Source organism: Zalophus californianus, chromosome 3, assembly GCF_009762305.2.
Source record: "Zalophus californianus isolate mZalCal1 chromosome 3, mZalCal1.pri.v2, whole genome shotgun sequence".
Lineage (NCBI taxonomy): Eukaryota > Metazoa > Chordata > Mammalia > Carnivora > Otariidae > Zalophus > Zalophus californianus.
The window spans coordinates 5,898,374-5,916,121 of record NC_045597.1 but is presented as its reverse complement, the minus strand read 5'-3'; the positions used below and the strand labels follow the sequence as shown (position 1 = coordinate 5,916,121).

The following is a 17,748-nucleotide window of genomic DNA, read 5'->3' as shown; positions in this document are numbered from 1 at the left end:
CACAGCACCTCCCAAAACCAAAGTGTCGGGGAGGCTCCAGGGGGGAGGGGGGCGGGGCAGGTGCACTGGGGGGGGGGGGAGGGGGCGGGGAATCTGACCTACCTTTTATATAAGAGAATTCCTCAATAACATCAATGATGATGGAATTACAGCCTGTTTGACCTTTGGCTTTTCAACTTCTAGGTCAGATTTGGCTCTCTGCTATTCTCCTAAATGCTTTCCCTGTGTTTAATAAAATGTGATCAGTATAGCAGCTGAGTCTGCTTTAAACATCATCCAAAGCAGACCGACTCTCCTACAGCTTCGAAGCTGTACATCTTATTGCCAGTACCACAACAGTCCTGCCCAAATCTGTCATCAGCGGCCCACTGCCCCCTTCCCTCCTGGCCTGTTCCTCTCCCAGCAATGCCCCTTTGTTCTCCCCAGCCAAGAGGGACTCTGGTTTTCCTGCACGTTGCCATGTGATCAGAGCGGATTCCTTCAAAGGCACCCTCCTCCACTGCGAGTGGTGTTGTTGTCTCCTACTTGCCTCTTAAAATCTCAGCCAAACCAAAGTGCTGTGCTACCTAATTGGGTTCTCCCCCACCCGACTCTGCTTCGGAGGCAGCGGCGTTGAACTGCATTTGCAGACAGCCCTTTTCCCTGGCCCGCCCCCTTCCACGAACTCCTCGTCTTCCACGGCTGCCAGCCCAGCCTGGCGTCTGGCTGCAAGGCTCCTTATTAGCAAACACAACTTCGAGAAGCATATTACCCATTCCGCTGTAGCTGTGGTTGCAGGTGCGTGGAGCAGGAGACCCCCCCAACGTGAGTGTTCCAGCAGTGATGCAGAGTGTGGAGGGGGAGCCAGAGATCGGCAGGGGGTGTGTGTGTGGGGGGGGTGCCACGGTGAGGACTGGAAGCTGGACCTCTTGCAAGCCTCCCCCAGCCCGAGGTCTGTGTGTCAAGTCCGGACGCTCCTCGGGAGGGCCGCCCGAGGCAGAGACCGCATTTCCGGGCACGGCGGCCCGGGACACCTGCCCGGGAGGCTCCCACGCCTCGCCCGGCTCCCCCCGTCCAGGCGCTCCATCTCCCTCGGCTCCCCGCAGGCCTGAGTGCCGCACATGGCTTGGAGGTGGAGGGGTGGGAGGCGAGCGCTGCAGTCGCAGCGGGCCCCCGCCCTGCGCCCGGCTCCCGGCTGCCGGCGAGCGTCTGTCTCCACCACGGCCGGGGCGCTACAGACGAGGTCAGCTGTCCAACTCAACGGGGCTCTTCCGAGAAGCGGCGTTCCCGCTCCCCCGCTGTGCTCCAGTCCAGTCGAGGCACAGGGGGTCATCAAACCCTCCTCGGGCGGCAGCGGGTCAGGAAGTTTCCTCCGGGAAAGCCAAGGCACCGCCGAGTCTCAGACCTTGTAGTAAATGTTGGCCGGGCTCTGGGGGGGCATCTCCTGGACTATGTACACGGGGTGCCCGTAGTCCCCGCTGACCTTCTCGTAGTGGGGGCAGAACACACTGTCCGCAGTCCGCAGCGGGATGATAATGTCACTGGGCTCCGAGCCGTTGTTGTTGCCGCCGCGCTTGGGGGTGGCCAGCGTGCTGAGCGACAGCGTGGCCGTGTGCTGCGGCGAGTGCTTCCTGTGCCTCCGCCGGTACTTGAGCAGGAGGACCACCAGCGTGATGATGATGACGATGAAGATGATGCATCCTGAAGCAATCCCTGCGAATAAGGCCACTTCGGAACCGAGGATATTGTTCCCGGAATGTCCGGCGCTGCTGCCATCTGTGCTTGACCCTGCCAGGCGGGGAGACACAAGGGGCAGAAGGGTCACTGCGGGGCCCCAGGCGCGGCCGGCGGGGAGCCAAGCCACCCCAAACGCACAGGCAGCCACCCGCCCGCGCCAGAGCCGAGGGCTGCGCGGCCCCCACGTCAGGACAGTTGACCCTGGGTGGGCCTTGCTGGCGCCTCGCAGCCACACGCGCCACGGTCCCTCCACGGCGGGAACGGGCGGGGACACACGCAGGAAGCGGCCCCTTGCTCTCCCGCCTTCCTCCCTGGGCGCTGGCTCCGTGGGAATCTCAAACCGCCTGCACTCTGAACAGACAGGCACCGCGGCCCGAGCACGCCCGGACTGCTGGGGCCTGGGAAAACGCTCAACTCCTACCTCGTTTGTATTATTTGATTTACACCTAAAATATATTTGGAAGGTGGCAGAAACTCTCACACTGAACAGGCTGCCAACCCAAATGTTAAGCACGAAAAAAAAAATCGCCTGGCATCATTATATGATCCATTTATCAGTTTGTCACAAGAATTTGACACATCTTGTCATTGAAAGTTAGAAATAACAACTTTCCTCCTTGACGCTTGGAGAGAGGGGGGGATATCGCTGCAGATGCTAAACTCACACGACTACCAACCAGGCGCACAGACCCCGGGTACAAAACGGCGGAGGTCTGCCCAGCAACCGCCACATAAAAATTTCATTAGCGTGCAAACAAATACGTAGCTATCTGTTCAAGGACTGTTAAGAAAATGAAGTTAAATGACAGCCAACTTTCTCTGGTATTCTAAACTGTGGCCCAGGATCCGTCTGGTATTTTATTTTACACTGAAAATGTGAAAAAAAATTTCAGCGGTATAACCACCTGAAAAATGTGGCATTATGCAATATTTCAAGATGCTGCCACCTAAAATCTATGTAGAAAGCGGATCAATCGGGCTCTTTGTGGATTAGATATAATTAGAGGAGGGATTAGAACATTAATTATATATACATTAACATCAGCTCTAAACTAGTGTTGCAACCGGCACGATTAAGTGTCACCAATAAAAATAACTTTGGTCTGAGTGGTGCTCATAATTGGCACCTACATCTGATGAATTCTGCTCCTCTGAATGTGAACCTTTCGTGGGAATGAGTTATTTTGTTCTGACTGAGTAATTAATGACAACCAACTGAGAGCAAAGATTACCGACTCCAGGAACTACAAGTTAACCCAAGTGGTATCTAAGTGCTCGGACTCTGTTCTACCTCTTGGGACCCAAGGCGCCCGGGGCACACAGACCTATCCACACACACTCATGCTGCTATACCTGGATTTGGTTTGACAAAGGGACTTGTTGTTGAACTTCTTCCATTTGTACCGGCTTCTAGTTCTGGGCGTCGTGTTGGATCATTATGCCTGGTTGACCCAGCGGAACTTGCATCTATATGAGAAAGAATAGATTACTTACAGCCCAGGCGTCTAATGAGATCTAGCTCTAGGAGCTTTTGGATATATATCTCAAGAGGCATAAATAGCAATGAACGTAAGATTCTTTATGCAAAGTACTGTGACATACAAGAATATAATTTTCCTTTTAAAACAAAACGGTTATACTAGTTATTTCAGAGGTTTAGATTGTGAGGCCATCTGTGCAAACTATAGGGATTCTTGCATTTGGCAGGCAGAGCATTGCAGATGACATTTCAATTTAAACGAGCAAGTTGATTGACTACTATACCAATTTCTAATTAGAAGAATAATTCTGCACAATCGGTTATCTGTATGTGAAAAGGCTCAGTGAACTAAAGTCTTCTGTAGGTAAGATGCAGAAATGGGCAAAATGGCAGAAACTTACTTTTCACTCTGGATATCTTAACTTTTGAATCAAAGAGGCCTTTCGTTTTTAAGAAGAAAAAAGAGTGCATATATACGTATATACACTATATGGCAATGGACATCGTACCTGGCTGACCTTAACTTTTAGAGGAATCTCCAATAAAAGAAGTGTGTTACATTGACTTGAGGCAATCTGTCAGTGGCTCAAGGTACAGAGAAAGGTCTGCTTTCAAAACTAAGCTACGAGGGATTGAAGGCAGGCATTAACAGCACCGGCGCCGTACTCGCTGGGGGCCGAACCAGATTACAGTGGCTTCATGAAGCAGCAGATGGTCTTTACCTTGTCCAACTTTCATGAGGATCTTCATGGCTCTTGTCTGGCACACCCCTCCCTCCTGGTTATCCAGGCCCTCCAAAGACCCATTTGATGTAGCTGATTAAAAATAAAATGGACAAAACAAAAAAATAAAGAAAAATCAGGAAATCAATAAGCCAAGTTTACATGAACATGAAATGTCTGAAAACAATTTGAAAAATAAGAATTCACTCTTAGTCACAAGTTTTCTGAAAGTATGGAATGCTGAAGGCCAAACATAAGAAAAAAACAGAAAAGAAAGAAAAATGGAGACTGTCAACACTGGTGCACATATGCTATCTGGTTTCAAGCTTACTTAAGCGCTTTCTCCTTCCTTCAGAACCAACTGATTTAGTAGGTAGTCCACATACATAAAAGGGACAGCATCTTCCAAAAAGCTTACTGACTATTTCAGGGTCAAAGTCAAAAGAGCAAAAGAGTTAATACAGTCACTTTAAAACATGGTAATCATCCCACAACACCTGCTTCCTCAACTACAGATTTCCTGCTTCAAGAACAATTAGCTTGATGCTCCCCGTTTGCCAAGCATCCAAGTTCGGTAAACACTAAATGAGGAGACTCCCACACCCCCTTCTCCTTCTTTCCCCAGCCTTGTTTGAGATGAAGAAGGCAGCCAAGATTCAGGTCTTCAAATTCTGAAGTTTCTCTCCATCGTTTTGTACTGGACCAGAAATAGCAAGTGTGTTCTTATTACCGAGACGGACCTCGGGCAAACCCTTCAACCAAGCTACCTGCTAGAAGACAGCTTGACCGACAGAGGGGACCACACATGTCCTCTGCTCGGTCAGGGCCCCGCGGCAACAACCCTGGGGTATGTGGGGAGGACGTCCTGGGGCCACTGGCCTCCTGTTCACCAGCTTGATTAGCTTCCCCCTTCAAGAGGGAGGGGGAGGAAGAGGAGAAAGGGCAGAGCATTTGACCATTTTCAGTACTTTTTTTTAAAAACAGCCTATGCTCTCCTCTACTGAAACACACTGCCCTTCTGTCTCCTTAGGATGGTGTGTCCTCTGAATAGCATTGTAACTAAAGCTGCGAGAAGACAGGCTGCCAGGTACTTCACTGAGGAAGAGGATTTAAGTTACAGGTCAAGTTCCAGAAGAGAAAAGAAGGTGGAGAGTGCTAGACATTTTCATTCCTCCAAAGTTCAAGGGGCAAGGAACAGAAGTGTTTCATATACGTTTCTGCGCTGTTAAGTCATTCTCTACTTGGATTATCAAAGGCTTGTCTACTAACACTGTACTTTGCAAGGCACGGAAACAGGGACAGCATTTCTGGTAAAAGTAAATCCGAGGACACTGTTTTAATGGGTTGTTTTCCAAATGGCAAACAAGGACTTCGTGCACGCATAGAAATATGCACGCTACAGATAATTATATTAGCTGCAAAATAACGCACTTACTTACTTGTCTTTGTGTCCTTGAGTTACCAACTTTTACTTTCACTGTTCTCCTTAAGAACAATGGCTGCTTCTCGTGTGTATAAGTATCTCTTTGCTTATCTGAGTGTTTCCTTAAAGTTTACAGTCTTACAACCACACCTCCCTCCTCTTGCTGATGCTGGCACTGAGTTTCTGCTGGGAAATGGGCAACACTGCCATAATAATTTTGGGGGGTAAAAAGTAGACAGTATCTTCTCGTAGATTGTTGAGAAAATATCCGGCAGAGGCGTTAAAACAAATACCTATAAACTTTATATGTCTCTGTGAATCGAATAAAATCTGTTTTTCTCCCCATTTTTCCATCTGCTTTCCCTTTTCCCTCTAGACAGGTTCCTAAATTTCGAAGTGTCTTTTCCTCCTAAAGGCATAAAACAGTGTGGCTATCGATGACCAGGCACCATTTTGGGGAGCGCTATAATCTTCACTTAGTTATTTCAAGTTTTCTCAGTTGATCTTTCTCAAAAATTAGGTTAAGTTCTCATGTAGAAAAATGCAGAAAGCTGAGGTCTTTATTTGGCCAATGGCTTCAAAAGTTTAGTTTACTTAATTCAAATGGAATCTCCATGTTTTCTAAGTCATATGGGCAGAAATGTGCCCACATGCAAAAGTGCACCCAAATGCAGTCAAATGACTTAACTTTTTCTGGCTAACAGCTTAACAAATATGTTAAAAATAAGATCTGAAGGGTCATGCACAGAAGAGGGGGAGGGTACAGAGGTTTGTTTATCTTAACCTTGAGGTAATAAGGTCAAAGATTCAGATCTAAAAGGAAAAAAATAAGAGAATGAATACCAGAAAGGGTAAGACAAGGTAAAGAAGTGTCCCCTGGGGAACAGAATTCAAAAGTGCTGACTGCTTCTCCTTCATCAGTTTGGAAGCAAGCACAGAGGTGTGTGTCATTTGGGTGATTCTTTTTCTTTTGATTTTAATTTGTGGTCGACGCCCTTTCTGAATATCAATGCTTTCATGCTGAGCTCCTTTTGGTTTACCCCAAATTTTGTCCAAATAACCCCCCAACGTAAAGAACTCAAAAGTATTCAAATAAACTGCAATCTGTAATTGAGCACCCACAGACTCTAAGATGGGAGGAGAATTCTGCAGCAGGAGAACGAACCTGCTTTGCATCTTTATCAGTTGAAACTTTTTTGTTCCTTGGGTGAGGGGAAAAAAGCCTTCTGGCCCCGAGTTGCACAGAGGGAAATGGAAGCTTGTGCCTTGGTAGGGTTCTTGGGGTTCTTGGACACCAGAGGCTGCTGTTGGTTGGGAGGGGGTGGGGGTGAAGGGGGAGGGTGGGCCAGGAGGCAGAACGCTGTGATGTGCATTCCAGACTCTGCTTCATTGCCCTTTAAGTCAACTTGGGAGCAGCAAAGGTTACTGGGAGATACTGAAAAATTCATTACTACTGTTAACATGGCATCCCCAATACCTGGTTGCCTAAGAAGGGGATAAACTATATAATACAGCGAGATGTTCTGCCATGGAAAGATTTTTGCCCCACCCTCCGTTAGAAATGACCTGAGCGGTCACAGAAAACCCGGCTTTCAGATGCCAGCAACCAACAGAAACTTCAGACAGTAAACTTCGGAGCAAGTCTAAAATAATTTAGAGGGACTCGAACTTATTTTGATGCCATAATGAAAATTAACCTCACTCTTCCTACCATACCTCCTCATCAGGGAGTGTAGGGAGTGTGGTTCTCAGTGCTGAGGTGCCCCTGAGGCCCTCCTTGCCTTGACCAAGGACCCTGACAAGCGTCCCATCCTGACTGCCCCTCCTTATGGCGGTGAGCTTTGAAATAAAGCCACAAGATTAAAGTCTGATTTCTGCCGTAACACCCAGTCACCAAGAAGCTTTAAAAAACAGGCTTAGCAACTGACTTTGAGAAACAACAAGAAATTGCTAATGCTTTGGGATAAAAATCTAATTCCATTTCAGGAGACAATGTTGCAATATTTTTATTGTTCATTTGAATGTATTAGGAATTTTTAACTTAGAGAAAGATTAAAAATAAATTGTTACCTCATTATACTTCGTTTTTTTCTTTGTCTCTCTCTGCCGGCATTAGCTAATGCCACCACAATTACAGTATTACTAAATGGATGAAATTGCATTTAATCACTTAGAGACAGGAAAAAATAACACTGTTGTACCTAAGCTTTTGGTGCCCAGACATTTTTTTTCCCCTTGGCCTAGAGGAAAAAAAATAGACTTTATAAAATTAAAAATTACTAGAAAAGTTTCTCCATCCAGTTAGAAAATAGGCTTAATAAAGATACATGGGCATTTTATGGCCTGCTTTTAAAAGCTTCTGCTTCGGGGATCTAATTGCATGTCCTAAGTATACTGAAATCACTAGATTGCTCCCCTGAGGCCTGATTTTCAGTGGGTGGAGATCATTGCTCAGCAAAAAAGTACCCTGAGTTCACACTCTCGCCTGAGAGTTCTTCACATCTGAAAACTGCACCAGCCAACATCTGTGGTTGCCCGTGAATTTGCACACGGACTTAAACTTAGCTGCAGTTCTGACTCACTGGCAATCCTACGCTGGTTATCGGAGCAGGGAAAAGAGAACCAGTGAATAAAACAGACTAAAAGGGCAAGAATCTTTTCTGGCTGTGTTTTCTAGACTGTGCCCACGGAGAGGAAGTAACAGTGCATTTTAACCTGGCTTCTTCTTGATTGTTATTGCCCTGCACCCAGGGGGCTACGCAGCAGCATTGGATTTGGGCTGTTTTCAGTCTATCACATTCGGGAACACTGTGCTAATCAGATGGAGAATTCGCTGCTGGGTTTGTGCAGATATACGAGCCTCATTCAAAAAGAGGTCAGGAATGAGGGCAGCACAAAAAAATTCTCCAGGATTTCACTATGAAGCTATGAAGGAAAATTCTTGGTTATGCTGGAAAGGATGAAAAACACACTGCTACTCTGGAGGGTATTTCAAACTATTTTAAAATGTAGCTTGTTGGGATGGGGCGGGTGATTGACAGACACTCAAAAGCAAATATTTTTATCCACTTCATCAAAGCAGTCGACCAAAGAGAGATAGGTAATAAGCTATATAGGACCATTAAAGCAACAGAGTTCAGTTGTCTGCTAGGAATAAAAACCATAATTTATATAAAGCTACACGGGACAAATTTGTCTTATTTAATTGTGAAACAAACAGCATTTTATGACAATTCTCTATCACTGTCATCCTCCCTGTACTCTTCCACCATGTCAGGATATGCTGGCCCTCCTACTTTTGATTTCTTCGGGCCAGTTTTCCCACACATCGGTCTCTCGCCTTCAGCTCAACACAGACTCAGAAGAACCAGAAGCCTATCACCTGACAAACTGAGGAACTAAAAGAAGCAGAATCAAGTGAGACACATGGAAAATGAAGCCGTGAGATTCAAATAAGCATGGCACACAAACTAGGTTACTGCCTTCCAGCAGGGCTAGCAACTCTCGGAGTGTCTAAAGGAAAAGAAAAAGAAAGAAAAGAAAAAAAAGATGGAATGAGATCTGCAAGTTTGGAAAACAAGGAGCCTGATAAAAATGTAATCAGTTACTGTGAACATACAACCCAGGAAACTAAGATCTATCTCCTTAACCCCCTGACATCAATTCATATTCACAATGTGGACTACGGGAAACAGGGACTCAATCTCCAGATCTCAATGCAGATTTAATGCCTTGAGGATGAAGAGTATCCTCTCCACATACTGAGGAGAAAGATTCCAAACATGGAGACGATAATGTTCACTGAATGCCAAAAATAAATGCCTTTTTCTGTAATTAATAAAAACTCCTGAGACAGAAACAGCTGTATAATGTGCCAAAAGGAGGAGGGAAAATTCACTTCTAGCTTCTTTTTATGTGTTTTTCTTTGTGGACTTACAGTGTAAGAGATGAAGAATGTGTCATCGTGAGTTTCCAAGGGCCTTGTTATTTTTGTTTGGCAGGATGTTAAAAAAAAATTCACCCTTATTTCAAAGCACATGGCATTTCATCCCATAACACCAAATTTACCTTGTCTTTGCTATATAAACACTTCTTAAAATGGCCTCAATTTGAAAAAGGAAACATACAAAGGGAGATATTTTCAAAGTGAAATATAGATTCACAAAAAGGTTTTGTTTTTGTTTTGTTTTGTTTTAATCCCTATTTGACAAGATAGCTCTTGCTGGCATTTGATTAACTGATTTCAGTGTGTGGGGAATAGGTCACAGTTTAAACACTGTATAAGGGACTAGTGAGGTAGAGTGTGTGTGTTTCTCACCTAAGGAAACATTGTTCCAGTATGATAAGAAGAATCACTTGAATTAAAACCACATCACTATGGTTGTGTTTTGAAATTTTAAAGCAGTAAATCATGCATTAAGAATTAATAACTGGCGTAGCCCCAGTGACTTCTACACAACACAATTAGTTTCTCTGCTAGACAGAACGATTTGGAAAAATGAATTTAAAAATGGAGTTACAATTTAGACCTTCTAAATTAGTTACATTCTAGTATTAAAATGTGAGTAAAGATACTAGTATCTTTCTAGTTGCATTCTAGTATTAAAATGTGAGTAAAGATACCAGGTATCAAATATAAATGGATGCTCTTGAATAAAAGAGTGTAATTTAATTTCCTCAGTTTCAAAGGTTCATCATGAACACTGATAGGATATTCCACTGACAGCTCAGAAATAAGAGGAGGTGTAACAACCCTGAAGCAGTTTGGCCAACTGTCTTTGTGCATTTACTGAAAGATCTAATGACACATATTACTCTGCCACTTTATGTTAATTTGGGGGAAGGCAGCGGGAGACAACAGGATACTATGCAGAAGTGCCAGTATATTCACTCTATCTCCTATTTCATAGATCCCATGAGACTTGAACATTGAGGGAGGTCAACCTACTGAGAGAACAGTAACAATATAAAGTAACAGTCACCACATCTAGAGCATAAAAATTCTATCACTGCTTACTCATAAAATCTTATAGCCATCAAGAACTGTACACAAAGATGCAGTTCGTGACAATCATTAAAGATGCTAAGAACCATAGCTACCTTTGAAACACAGTCCTGAAGGATCACTGATTACATACAACCAGGCTGAAAAGGATGGGGTAAGAAGCGTTGACTGTGTGTGCATGCATGTGCGTGTGGGTGTGCGTGCATGAGCATGCACGTGTACACACAGGGAATACATGTCAATGAAAGATCTACCCTCCAGGCTCTAGCAGTGCAGTGACATTTTTCAGAGAAAGATCAAACAGTCCTAGCAATAAATGACCAGTCCCTTTTTTCTTTCACTAGAGGCATGCTAACCACATGAGATTGATTACGGAGTGGTTTCCTCTGTTTCCCCTGAAAATACTGCTTGCAAAGCCTTAGTGTCTTGATTTCTAAGGAATTCTGTTGAGGGAAAACACTCGTTTCTAAGATTTTATGGCTAAAAGTTAGGATGATTTATGCAGGTGGAATCTTCCAGTAGGTAAAAAAAAAATTGCAAAAAGATCTCATTAAAAAAAGTTTTCATCTAGTATGCTTTAAGGGAATTTATCTTATTGTTACAGCAATTCAGACAAAATTAACATCCTGACCATGCGATAGTCAACAGTAAAAGAACAATTACCTTTCGGCATGAGAGTCAACCTCAATATGGGCCAAAATCTACTAAAAGGAATTAGGTTTTAAAAATAGGTGGCTAGATGACTTCGATACAATGACCAAACTCATGTTAAAAAAAAAAAAAAAATCACAGCAAGAATGATGTAAGAGGTCTAAAGATAAAACGTTATTCCCTATTGTCTATATTAGCCTTACTTAAACATTCAGATTTGTAAAACTGAGGCTTCCTGGTCAAGAGACAGTGATAATATCTCATGGTAACATTCTGAACCATGAAGAAGCATGTGCTGGAGTGAATTATTTCTAGCACACGATCCACTGCCCACTCCTGGCTTTTTAAGTCTTAATTATTAAAATATCCGTGCGGAGATATGGAAATGCCTAGATAGCAAAGGGTTGGAGTAAAAAGTTCATGGCGGGGAGGGCGCCCATCCCATAACTTCTTGCTCATTCTACTGTCACTAATCGCATGCAATGATATTAATGGTCCAGTAATTGGGCATCTGCAGCACTGAAGTGGAAAGTACCCATCTGAGGCTGAGTTCATCTCTGGGTGGTAAGACTTCACTAGTGACTGAATTAATGTTTGCTGACAGTTTCGCATAGAACACTGCAGAGGAGAAAATGCGCCACTGTCCACGGCATGAGAGTTTAGATGGACGTGATGTTATTTGCTTTGACCATCCAGAGACCAGTGGTAACCCCAATAAAGTGTCCTGTCTGAATGTGCCCTACACATGAACCTTATTCCATTCAGGGGACATGTTCTATTCTCTAGGAATCCAGAGCAATTTTCCACATGTTTGCTTCAATAAAAGAATACCTTCATCTCCTTGTTGAACCTCAGAAACGATGAAACCGGGGCTACATCACTAATGCAAAAAGCCATTTGCAAAGCAGAACTCTTGTTAGTAACACACAGCCTGGGCCCCCCTGCAACGTCATCAATCATGCTCGTGCCCAACGTGCTGCCCGCCCACCCACCCATCCATCCGTCTGTCCATCCATCCGCCTATCCATCCGCCCATCCATCCATCCACCTCAACCGTAGCACTTGTACTTGACTAAGGAAATCTGAAGTCTCATTGTCTCAGTTTGTATATTTGAAAAATTGAACATTTTGATAATTTTACTATTAGCAACTTCCCGTTGAGGGGCTTGAAGGACTTGATAACTTTTTAAAACTGCACAGTAGCATGTCTTAATAAGACACAGCATTGATGAAAAGATCTAAAAATAAAGAGGAAATGTGAAAGACCTGACATGCTGCTATTACAGCCCCCTTCCCTGCTGACCCTTTCTCCCTTCCACCTGCTCCTGTAGGATTTTCTGAATTCAGCTCTGGGGACTACGACTGAAGTCAGTTCTAGGTTACACGATATAAAACAGGGCGCTGGCCCAACACGTTTGGACAAGCCCAGCGATCATTAGGTGTCTGACCTGTGTGAGCTTCTTCATACTGCTACGTATGTTCTGTGTGTACACGTAAGAGTCTACACTGTCACTGTGGAAGTGGGTGAGGCATGCATGTATGCACACTCCCTTTACTACACCACGCATGGGACGAACACGTATGTACACGACCTTTTGTCTCACGAGGTATGCCTCTGTATGCTTGCTGACCCAGGGGCACCATCACAGGCTGAAGATGCTGGTCTAAGGGTCCCCTAGCCCTGGCTGGAGTCTTGACTTTTGTGTTTCATGGCAGGGTGAACCGTACATGTACCATTTAGGAACTACTCAGACTTTCTAAGTTCTCCTGTTCTCAGAGTGATACAAATTTCTCTACCACCTGTTTTTGAGACTGCAAAGTGACACAGAGTATGTGAGGCCATAACACTTCCCTTTTTAAGTGATCAAACACCTAGTCTGGAATCTCAGAATTTTAGGAACAAATGTGTGACTCTTAAGAACTACATAAATAAGTTTACTCAAAGTGATCTTTTTATGTCTGTCTATGCCTCTTGGCTATTTTTTTTTAAAGTGCTTTATTTTGCTTTAAGTGTTGATCTTCAAGGTGAATATTTAAAGGCTATTAAGAAAGAAACTCACTCTCGCTCAGTCTCTAGTATTATTTGATTATTTATAAGGCTAAGTAAATACAGGCACTAGAGATATTAACATGTATTTTATGAAACTGTAAAGGCAGTTTTACTCTGGGCAATCTGTAAAGAACTCCTTTTTTAAGGAATCAGTCATCTTATTCTTTCCTTGGTGACTTTTGGGAATAAGGAAGAGTGTTCACAGGATTCTCACTACTGCCCAGGTGACACCACTGGATGTGGACAGAGCCAGAAGTTTCTCAGTCCAATCGCCAGTTAAGCAGAAGCTGAGACTTTGTAACTTAAGTGTAAAGAATGTAAGTTTTATTCATTATGAAATTGAACCAGGAGTCTTACTGATACACTCTGAAAGAGCCTTCAGTATCGTCAGAGGAGGATTTCACATTATGTTAAAAAATAAGAGAAACACCACTTCTAATTATCAGACTAATGAAACGTTCTTTCCCAGCTAGTCTCAGTGACAAGGCAACCCTGACACACTTTTTCTTTTCTCTAGGAGAATACTTACACTACATTAGGATGCTGCTGAAATTATCAATAAAAATACAGTGTTTCCTTTGTGTGCGGGGGAACTGAGAAAAAGCTCTGGCAAGGTTGGTGAAATGACAAGTGGGGAAATGATTATATGTACAGAACACTCCTCCCGGTCTGTCTCTTTTGGGTCTTACAGAGGATCTGCTAACAAGCTCGGGCAATTCCACCAACAAAAAGATACATAAATGCATGTTTCTTGGTAAAGAAAGCCTAAGGACAAAAGAACTTTTATAACACTCCAAGAAGACAAAGAGCAGAGATCTTATAATTAAGTTATGCAGCATTACTGAAACTTGTAAACTCTCTGGAGTTTCATTTTAGGGATGGTGTGCAAATACATTACACTTTGTGAGTACATCTTCCCCGCCCGCTAGCTTGTAGGAAGGCATCGCTTTGCCCTTGGTCTTCCGCCTCACACGTTCTGCTCCAAGGGGACCCCTTCGTTGTACTTATTAGGAGCCAACCTTGGAAATGAGCACTTGACACGTAACACCCATTTAAACTCTATCAACCTGCAAAGCTGATACTGATACTATGCCCAGTTCACAGATGAAGAGCTCAAGACAGAGGCTGGGGAAGTTACTTGTTGAAGGGCATTCAAGAACCCTGGTCTGTCTGACTCCAGACTCCCACCTACCACACTCATCTGTCACCCCAAGTGGTGTGTGTAGATAATCCTCCAGACACCCAAGAATCTGATGGACATTCCATTACAAAGATGACAGTTGTAGGTTAGAAATAAAAATGTGTTCAAATGCTGGAATTTGGCAATTCTATACAAGGTCTAAAACATAAATCCTCACCCCAAAGTCAGAGACAGAAGTGACAGGCTGATACTGTCCTATCACTAAACTTAAGGGAAATGTAGCACACAAATTAATTCATGACAGAAAACCCATAATCATTACACAGGACACACATTCTTATAGATCTGAAAAGAAACCTACATGTGAAAGGATATTCAAAAGCTCCCACAACTATTTTGCTGAGGAGAGGTTAAGGTACATCCACTATATTTCATGCCAGTTATCATACTTACTTCCTGAAATAAGTAAATTGGAAACACAAAAGGAAAACAAACCCAAAAGGAAAACACACCTAAGTAAATAAATTTAAAAATATATACGCATATACATATATATTTAACAAAAATGCAGGAAACGGAATCTGTGGTTCCTCTGTTTTGATTCTTGAAGAATAGTATTTTGTTATATTTGTATGCAAGCATTTTAATTTATTTTGCAATTTGCTCAGAAGTGAAGGTTATGCCTAAGAAACAGCAAAGCAAAGCTGACTGTGGAGGCTTCCAATTTCATGTGGTCTGATTTTTTTAAAAAATTGCTTTAGAGAACTAAACCAACGGCCTAGGAAATCGTGACTCAGTCAAACTCATTGACTACTCCTCAAGGAAGACTTTCCCAAGACCAAGAAAGGGACGGGCAGCTTGGAAAGGCCCACTGTGCATACGGCAGGGTGTACATAAAAGGACAACCTTTAATCAAACAATTGTTAGAAATGATGACTTTCAGACCATTCCACAAGTCCAAGTCTTGGCTATGGATCTGAGGTAAAACATCGTAAAAGTTACATGAGGCTACACTGGGAGGGGCCTTGTGCCCATGGCCTTCTCTGTCACACAGCTCTGCTGTGGCCACTGTTCACTTGAAAAGTATCAAAACAATGGCACTCATTTTTCATCCATCTCTGACTCACATAATTTTGGTAGAGTGATGAAAACTTCTTTGTAGGTATTTTGCAAGCTTCCATGCTGAGGTTGGATAACCAACCTACAGAACCTTCATAAGGCTGGACGTTGCAAAGGGCCAACATGCCAAAATTGCTGACTCATTCACCACTGGGTGATCGTCTCTCAAAGAAATTGTAAACCACGCACAGAGAGTGTCTACAAGAAAAGTCAATGACACAAATACGGATGAAGGCTGAGAACACAGGAATGCTCTCCTCCTATTAACTAGAGTGTTTACTGAGATAGAGCTTCCTTTGAAAATGGGGACTTGAGAACAGATAGTTATTTTCATCAACTTTAAAAACTTTTAAAGACTATAAACATAACTATAGGTTATATACAATGCTTACTATGCTTTTAAGGCAATTAAGAATCTGAATGTCATAAAGAACAGAGGGGCTTTTTCAGACCAAATGGCACTAACAAACATCCTTACTTTTGGATCATTTAAGATTAGGAGATTTGATGTTGCAAATCAGGCCTAAGGCTAATTACTGAAATAGGTCACTTGAAAAAGTCAATTCTAAACATTAAGGAAACCCACATATATCATTTTGCCACATGTCAAAGCAAATAATCATCTACGAGAAGAACTAATGAGGAAGCGTATCATTTTGTCATGTCATTTCCTAAGGGAATTTAGTGGGTACTTGGTAGGTTTAAAAATACACTTGCAATTAAAAGTTAATATTTACTTCCAAAACTCCAAAGTCCGATGACTATATTCTAAAAATCTGGTAACACTGTAAATCAAATTAAACGTCTTTGGAGAATTCATAGCAGATCCCACCCATTTCAATTGGAGAAGAGACACACTAACCAGAAATCCTACACGGGATGTATATATCCAACCATGAAATGGTTTGGAACTGCAGACCACCATCACTGGCCGTAACAACAGCAATGATAAAAGAACTTTCTAGAAGTCAAAATTCAAAGAGATAAAGTGACTTTCTCCTTAAGCACAGGCAACGGGACTAGACCCGAGGTCTCCGGGCTGCTAGCCCAGTGCTCCTGGAATCAGTTTACCTGGGGAATTATCCAACACCTGGGCCGTCCACTGACAAACTGGACTGTTCCCCTTGGGGGTAGGTAGCACTACTCCACACCATCACTTCTCTGGTTCCTGCCCGTGACAAGGAACCAGCACACAGTGATGACGATGTTGATACCCATACTCTTAGCACTGAAGGTGCTTAGACAATGGAGATTCGGAGTTGGATCCACGTCGTACTGCCGCATCTCCCAAACCAACATTATTAACGGTCTCAAAGTGAACTGAGGACCTGAGGTGTTCAAAATTCATTTGTGAATCTGAGAGCTCTCCGTTACGCCATCTTGAATGGTACTCTTTCAAGTCAAGTGTGACTCTGGGGTGTATGTGAGTGATCGTGTGATGTGGAAATCGGCGACTTTTAAAAATCTTGGAATTCTCAAAGAAGCAAGAATGGAAAGTCAGCATTCACTTTTTAAACTATTTTAAAATGTGTTCTGCTAGTCTGTCTTCTTTCGAGGGAAAGCTGTCTATTAATGAGCGCTGCTGGCCGGGGGCGGGCGTGAGGAATGAGCTTCTGGCTTTTCCGAGGTTTCTGCAGTGTCTTCCCATGTCTGTGATGCGACAGAATTGCTCAGGGGTCTGGTGACAGTGTCCCTGGTTCCTGGCCAGCCTCGGAGCCCTGGACACTCACCCGGCCAGCAGTGTTCCAACAGCCTCTCACTGCTTCACACTCGAAACCTTTAGCTCTATTTTAAGAAAGAGTCTTTTATCCCAGGCTACCACGAGGTTTTACACAGTAAATCGCCACTCTGAGACGAGTTCTGGAGGCCAAGGGAGCTCGGCTACCTGTTACTGAAACTAATAATGAGTTTTTTTAAGAGATGCCAGTACTGTATAGATTAGTATTATAACTATAAATTAAATCGTGCTTCTAAATACGCACCTGTCACGTATGGATGCCATGTAGTTGCTAAATGCTCACTCTGTTACACACAAAGGTGTTGCTATCAAGTGCAGAGCGTTTGCATTCCTGTATCCTACCTCAGACCGCAGGCTCAACCCACCATGCTTCCTGAAACCCTGCTTGCGCTCAGGGGGGACGCAGATTGTACAAAGCCATCTTCATGAAGTGAAGTCATAAATGAAAATAAGAGGACAGAATCTGGGTCTGGGGGCTTATCTCCAGGGAGGTGCCGGCTCGTGGACTTGGGCGGTACACACGGTTCTAGGGACAGACTGAGCAGGGCAGGTGCAGTAGGTGCTCTAGAGCGCCCCCCTCAGGCACTGTGCATGCTCTCCCCCACCTACCCAGGGGGGCACAGCCTTCTGTGGGAATTCATCAGGTCCCTGCACTACACGTTAGTGTCCTTGGCAAACAGTCTTGCTTAAAAGGTCTTTAAAA

At 43.7% G+C, this 17,748-nt stretch overlaps 2 protein-coding genes across 3 annotated transcripts in view; both read right to left on the bottom strand.

Annotated features, from left to right (window-relative positions):
* Nucleotides 1–544: 544 nt before the first annotated feature.
* Nucleotides 545–1,312, bottom strand: LOC113920508. Its single transcript, XM_027590703.2, has 2 exons — nt 1,301–1,312; nt 545–1,211 (listed from the first exon to the last, which is right to left on the bottom strand). The coding sequence occupies exons 1-2, from the start codon at nt 1,310–1,312 to the stop codon at nt 567–569; spliced, it is 657 nt and encodes a 218-aa protein (XP_027446504.1). The 3' UTR covers nt 545–566.
* EFNB2 (ephrin B2) overlaps nt 1,209–17,748 on the bottom strand; it is a 40,524-nt gene continuing 23,984 nt past the window's right edge. The window contains exons 3-5 of one of the 2 annotated variants that reach the window (XM_027589968.2): nt 3,919–4,011; nt 3,070–3,183; nt 1,209–1,767 (exon numbers count right to left, since the gene is read on the bottom strand). In XM_027589968.2, coding sequence (XP_027445769.1) covers nt 1,379–1,767; nt 3,070–3,183; nt 3,919–4,011 — 596 coding nt within the window. In that variant the 3' untranslated portion in view covers nt 1,209–1,378. The remainder of the gene's footprint in view (nt 1,768–3,069; nt 3,184–3,918; nt 4,012–17,748) is intronic. The other variant, XM_027589967.2, reaches the window with a different exon arrangement.